This window comes from Sparus aurata, chromosome 1 (assembly GCF_900880675.1).
Source record: "Sparus aurata chromosome 1, fSpaAur1.1, whole genome shotgun sequence".
In the NCBI taxonomy this organism is placed as follows: domain Eukaryota; kingdom Metazoa; phylum Chordata; class Actinopteri; order Spariformes; family Sparidae; genus Sparus; species Sparus aurata.
In genome coordinates, this window is record NC_044187.1 from 27,826,947 (window position 1) to 27,833,311 (window position 6,365).

Below are 6,365 nucleotides of genomic sequence, written 5' to 3' on the forward strand. Positions count from 1 at the left end.
GTTTGAGGTGTTGTGACCATGCCTTGATAGGTCAGACCTGTTTTTGGAGACACAAAGGGACCCAAAGGGTGGTTTTAATGTTGTGGCTGGTCAGTTTATGTTTTGCCACTGGATCATTATCTTGTGAATGCTCTCTACTGCACCTCCAATATTTATGTCCTTATAATGGTGTGTGTGTGTGTGTGTGTGTGTGTATGTGTGTGTGTGCGTGTGTGTGTGTGTGTGTGTGTGTGTAGTTGTCCGATGGCCATGCCCGTACCATTTCAAAGTTTGAGCAGAACACAGTCCTGTCAGCAAGAGGCTCGCTCATCATCTACCTGAATAAGGTAATCAATTTTTTTTTCCCTCTATCCCGTTTGCTCTCTGTCCCTCCCCTTAAGTAAAATAAGTTTTAATGAAATAAACCCTGAATTACATTATTTCCATTCTTGGAATCCGACTCAGACAGACATCTGTCACAGGGTTTAAAAAAAAAGATGGGCTATTAATATTTTACCTCCTCTGTTGGGGAGGATCATTTCAATTAAGCAGTGATTCTCTTGCTGCAGAGTAACACTTTGCTCCGACATGACCTGTAAAAGTGTTGTTTTACCTTGTAACTCAAATTTAATTTAGATACAGTAGGCTTATGACTTTACATGGACTTAAGCTCTTCGACTTGAAATGATTTGACAGCATTCTCATGCCCAAAAGTCTCAAAAACGATGATGTGCAATGTGTGCAAATCAGCTTTTCATTTACCTGACAATTGTTGTGCTTGGTCAAACCACAGCCAATCCCTTTGCATAAGCAAGAGGAAAATGTTAATTTAGCAGTGCAGACCAGCTGACAGATGATGTCTAAGATTATGACATTCAGATGTATGAATATGCTGTTACCAACAAAATAGGAGAAAATGGCAAATAGACATTAAAATTAGAAATAGAAATGTGTTAATCTTTAAGTCTACTATTCTGTAAAAGCTGGACCTTGGATTTGCTGGTTTTGGCTCAGGGATTCACAACCTTGACATCTGTGAATGTTACTCCCTGTGTCCTTTGCCAGTTAGCATTTGTTAATTGACAAAGAACATTATGGCCATAAGCTTTGTTTAAAATCACAAAAAATATGCAGGCTAGACACCAAACTATGTGATGTGCTCGGTGTGTTGATCTATCAATTAATTTATCTCCTCTGCTCCGTTTCATTACTACGGAGAGTGAGTGCAACAAAATACAAATCCCAGGTCTGTAACAATTTTGTATTTGAAATGTACGTCATGCTTAGCTGACATTTAATATGAAAGGCACCGGGGGTTTATCCACCCGTGTTTTTTCTCTTGTGTTTGGGGGCGGTCTTTATTTTAATTATTTTGACCACGCCCACGGTTATTATTTGAGACCTGGCTTTTAGTTGACGATTAGATTTCTTTGAGGAAATACTGTGATGTGTGTTTTTTCATTCTGGTTTTGGGTCTCACTCACGTACCTTTTGCTTTGCTTCCCTCCACAGGTTTCTCACACTGAACCAGAGGAGATCGCTTTTAAGATCCATCAGAAGATGGCAGTGGGAGTCTTGCAACCAGCTGCTGTGTCCATCTATGAATACTACGATCATCAACACAATAATCGTGAGTCTCAAAGACACCAAGACACATCGTCTGTCTCTTTGATAGCTGAATTCACCGAAGATTAATTCACTGCTGTTTAGCATTCTGTGTGTGGTGGTGGATAAGAATACATTTAAGGTGCAGTTTTAAGATGTGAATGAAAGGTTATTTTCTGATGTACTATAATCACAAAAATATCTTAGAAATGTCTTTTTTCCTCGTAACAGAGACACCTTGTGTGAAGTTCTACCACCCAGAAAGGAGAGAAGGAAAACTACTGAAGCTCTGCACAAATGAATGCACATGTGCTGAAGGTAAACAAGATGACGTGAGCTGAAAAACAACTTTTTGTTTTGAAGATGCAGATCATGCCTTGATTATTGGTTTGAGCAGTGTCAATAGAAGCAGCGGTGGAAGTAACTAGACAACCTCTTGTTACTGTTGTTTGTTGTGTCATCTAGTGTACTCTACATACAGAGTCCGGCACAGAATACAAATAAGGAAGCCATACTCATTTAAAAAATCTTCGTGAATGACTGTAATAAAAATCAGGACCTCGATCAAAAGTTACCTGACTAATAATTATTTTGTTGCCTTTGTGTAAATAGAACCAGAGATTGTCTGTAATCCTGAAACATTCTTTCGTGTTCTTTGCTCATAAGAGTAACCCACAGAGAACAGCTGTCTCAGAGAAAAGATGAGAAAATCAAATGTTGTCCATACATAGACAGTTACAGAGATTGAAAATAGTATTAATGGCACAAGCTCTTTTGGTCACAGCATGTTTTGGAGCTGCGTTATTTTGTGAACCATCAGCTGGAGATATAAAATATCTTTCACCCAGGCCTAAATAAAAGCCTTAATAGCTTGAAGGAGAAATACATGCGTTTCACTCATACATACATTAAGTCCTGCATATGTGCTCATTTAATAAGTTGTACTGTATACTTAGTATTTCATTTATTTCCAGAGAATTGCAGTATGCAGAAGAAGGAAAAAATCAGTAATGATGAGCGCACACCGAAGATCTGTGAGACTCAACAGAACAGCAAAATAGATTTTGGTAAGTGTAAGTGAGCGAGCGAGCGAGTGACTGACTGACTAAGTGAGCAACTAACAAGCTGCAACTTGCCTGTCCTCAGCATATAAAGTGAAACTGGAAGATTTTACAGAGAAGTTGTCTACTGACATTTACAAAATGCGGATTGTGGACATCATCAAAGAAGGTGGGTATTCAAAGTTCAAGTGAGCAGATGCACATGTAGTTGTTCATATAAATGTGTATGTAAGTATCTTCTATCTCTTTTCTGATATTTTAATTACAGGGAGTGATGAGTGTCAGCCAGGGAAAAACGGGAGTAGAAGTGAGCATTTATGTCCTTTCAAAATTAAATTACTTAAACTGCTTGATCTTTATTTTACCCTAATATATCTATGTTGATATAAGAATGCTACTGTGATGATTTAATACGACACCTACAAATGACATGGATGTATTTTATTATATATATAATAACCTTCTCCAAATTTTCTTGGATGTTAATAACAGCAATCTGTGACGTGGGTCCTCTGGATAAACTGCGAGAATTCCTCAGTTTTCAGCACTGCAGGGACGGTCTAAATCTGAAAATAGGCAAGACCTACCTTATCATGGGCGTGGCCCAAGATATTCGCAAGGATGAAGAGAATCAATCGTGAGTGAAAAAGGAACATTTTTTAGTTTGTACCTGCTATGATTTCTAAAATTCTGAAAAAAATAAAATAAAAATAGATTGTTAAGTGGTTGACTTAAAAAAAAGTCTGTTTTACTTTCTTCCTTTGCTCTCCTCAGGTTTCAGTATGTACTTGGTGAGAGAACCTGGATCGAGTACTGGCCCACAGCTGCAGAGTGTCAGACTGCAGAATACAGACCCATCTGTTTGGGCTTGGAAGACATGGTCGAAGCTTACACAATCTTTCAATGTCTTGCCAAGTGAAAAATAAAAGAAATACATTTGTCATGCAGAATTGACTAGCATTTCAACATTGTCATTTCAGCAAATATCTCCACATCTATGGATGGACTGGCTGAAAATTTTGTCCAAATATTAATGATTCCCTGAGAATGTATTTCAAGGATTTTAGTCACACCTTTACGTTTTCTCTAGTCCCATGATGCTGACATTTATGGCTTTGAGTGAAATATATCAACAACTCTTGGATGAACTTTAATTTAATTTGATACAGATATTGCTAGCCTCTCTATATCATTTATAAAAATGTTTGTGTTTGATTAAATTGTATCAACACCACCACATTTTGACCACCAAACAAATGTGTTAATTTCTCCTAAACTCTGACTTAAAAACTAAACGCTTTGTGGGTTCTTATCCTCGTAAGGATGCTGGACTTTTTCTTAAATAAAAATGTGTATAGCAGTTTAAAAAAAAAAAATGTGTACAAGGTGTTTTTGATGGTGGTCTCAGCAGGTTTTAATATTAAGAGCTGAAGGGTTTTTTTGTTTTGTGTATGAGTAGATTCAAAATGTGTCATGATGAAGCGTAGCATTCACTGTCCAGTATGATAAAAAACTAAGCTTGAGTGGAAATGGAAGTTTAATAATGGTGAGTAGGTGGGTTGATAAAAGGTTCATTTCAGTTTACAGCACTAGGGTTTAAAAAAAAATAGGTTTGAGTTCTTTGTTCTACATTCACAGAAAAGAAAAAAAATATGTATTTTTATAAAAATGGAGTGTTAATGATGAACTGAGGTCTGAGTCTCACAGCCTGAGTAAAGCCGCTCTGTGGTCCGGGGGTACTGCAGCAGATACATCTGTCAGCTAAAGAAAACACTATATAGTGCCAAAGTCACACCCCTTCCAGTTCCCCTCACGGGACCTTATTTCAGAAAAACGTTGAGAGACAAATAATTTTTCGATCCCATTTAAATTGTCATATGTTGTTTGTCAATTTACAGGCTAATTTTAAAAATCAATAACGTTTTTCTTTTAGTTTGTCATGAAAATAATGAAATATAAGGCTGTGAAAAGCACGTAATTATTATGACTACAGGTAACTATAAAGACTACACAGCCAACAGTTGCATTAGTGACATTGTCTTGTTGAATGCTCACAAAAACCCCTAACTTATAAACCTGGTCCTATTTATTAGCAGCTCACAAAACTGACGAATTACCCTTTCACATAACTGCAATTGTCAATATGGCCAGATTTATTGTGATTTTCATATTTTCTTTTTTTTTTAGTACCTTTTCTGTGCCAAGTGGGCGGCGATGTCGGTGTTAGTGATGTATGGAGCCTTTAACACAAAACTGGACGATATTTTACTTGAATTATGACAAACTGCGACTTTCTTGATTTGAAAAATGATCTATAAAATGATTTATATTGGATTGTAGATGGCACTGGGAGGAGCTTTCAGGGAACCTCAATGTACCATTGATACATTGATACATTTATTGAGTCATCAGGCTTTATATAAACTTGTGGAGTCCATACCAGCTCAAACGCACACTGCCATTAAAACAAAATAGGGGCATATTAGATACAAAGATGTCCTGAAATTCTGTGTTTTGCCCACCTCAGCCTGCTACTGTTGCAGCAAAGTTCCCTCATTAATGACTCTACACTGCAAGCCCTGCTCATGACATTTGGAATCTGCAGTTAATTTCAGAAGTCAATAATTTGAGCTGATAAACTCTTTGAAAGTATTATTTTTTCTGTCTCTATTGCTTCACATGTCAGAACTATTGTCTGCATGACACACTGCTTTGCACTGTGATTAATTGTGAAAGTTTTGACATATGGCTAGAATTTGAAGGAAGCTCAGAAAATATAGGTGCTAGTATATCACCAGAGTAACTGACAGATATGGGAAGCCGTTTAGCCTGCAGCTGTCATATTCCTCCCCGCTAAAATAACTCTTGCGGTACCAAGTGGTTTTACAGACAGGACAGGTGGGGGCTAGCTCGTTAGCGTGCTAACTCCAGTAGACATTTCTGCAACACAGAACAGATTCCTTTTCGACACAACAGTTGTATGTTCATATCCTGCGGACAATGCTGGTTCATTTTTGGCTTATATGAAAAAAAAAATTATTTGGTCATATTTTACAAATTGCTACTTGAAGACAGCACACCATGGACAAAATGAAAAAAAAAAAAACACTCACCGGACAATTCTTCACGTCTTCTGCCCTACATAAAGTCTTTCTGAAATGAAGTATGTTGGCCCACAGTACATTTAGCTCCACATAACTTCTACATAATTCTTAAGTGGTAGCCTCTCTGTCTGAATTCCTTTGTATACCCACAGGACAGCTTCTCTTCATCTTCTTCATCATTCTCTTTCTCTCTGCCGACTCCACACTCCTCTGCTTGTGTCTGGCACCATCTGGTTGGACACTTATTGGGTAAGCTTGTGACTGTGGCTTTGTCAGCAGCTGGTTTCGCTGCGTCACAACTGTAACTAGTTTGAGTGTTATCTCATGGTGACACCTGTACATGTCACAAGTCTGAAACGGGTTGGATTGACCGGATGCCAGATTTCTGACAAAATTGTTAAATTGTGTTATGTGCTCACTGAGATAGAGCCACACAAGCACTCCTATGTCTATCAATTTAAATGTATTCAAATCCCTTCACACACATCAATTGAAAATGAGAGACGAATTGTTCATTTATATTCTTGTCTTTTCTCATGAAAGTTTAAGTGGCTGAGTGTACGCCCCATGCACAAATTCCCAGCAGCCGTAAGCGCCTGATGCCTCTTTTGCACAA

At 37.8% G+C, this 6,365-nt stretch overlaps 1 protein-coding gene across 1 annotated transcript in view; it reads left to right on the forward strand.

Moving 5' to 3' along the window:
- Window positions 1-3,884, forward strand: part of LOC115591460 (complement C3-like) — a 29,832-nt gene extending 25,948 nt beyond the window's left edge. Inside the window, exons 37-44 of the mRNA XM_030433511.1 lie at window positions 237-326; window positions 1,492-1,609; window positions 1,816-1,902; window positions 2,559-2,651; window positions 2,731-2,814; window positions 2,914-2,952; window positions 3,138-3,282; window positions 3,420-3,884. Coding sequence (XP_030289371.1) covers window positions 237-326; window positions 1,492-1,609; window positions 1,816-1,902; window positions 2,559-2,651; window positions 2,731-2,814; window positions 2,914-2,952; window positions 3,138-3,282; window positions 3,420-3,564 — 801 coding nt within the window. The 3' untranslated portion in view covers window positions 3,565-3,884. The remainder of the gene's footprint in view (window positions 1-236; window positions 327-1,491; window positions 1,610-1,815; window positions 1,903-2,558; window positions 2,652-2,730; window positions 2,815-2,913; window positions 2,953-3,137; window positions 3,283-3,419) is intronic.
- The last annotated feature ends 2,481 nt before the right edge of the window (window positions 3,885-6,365 follow it).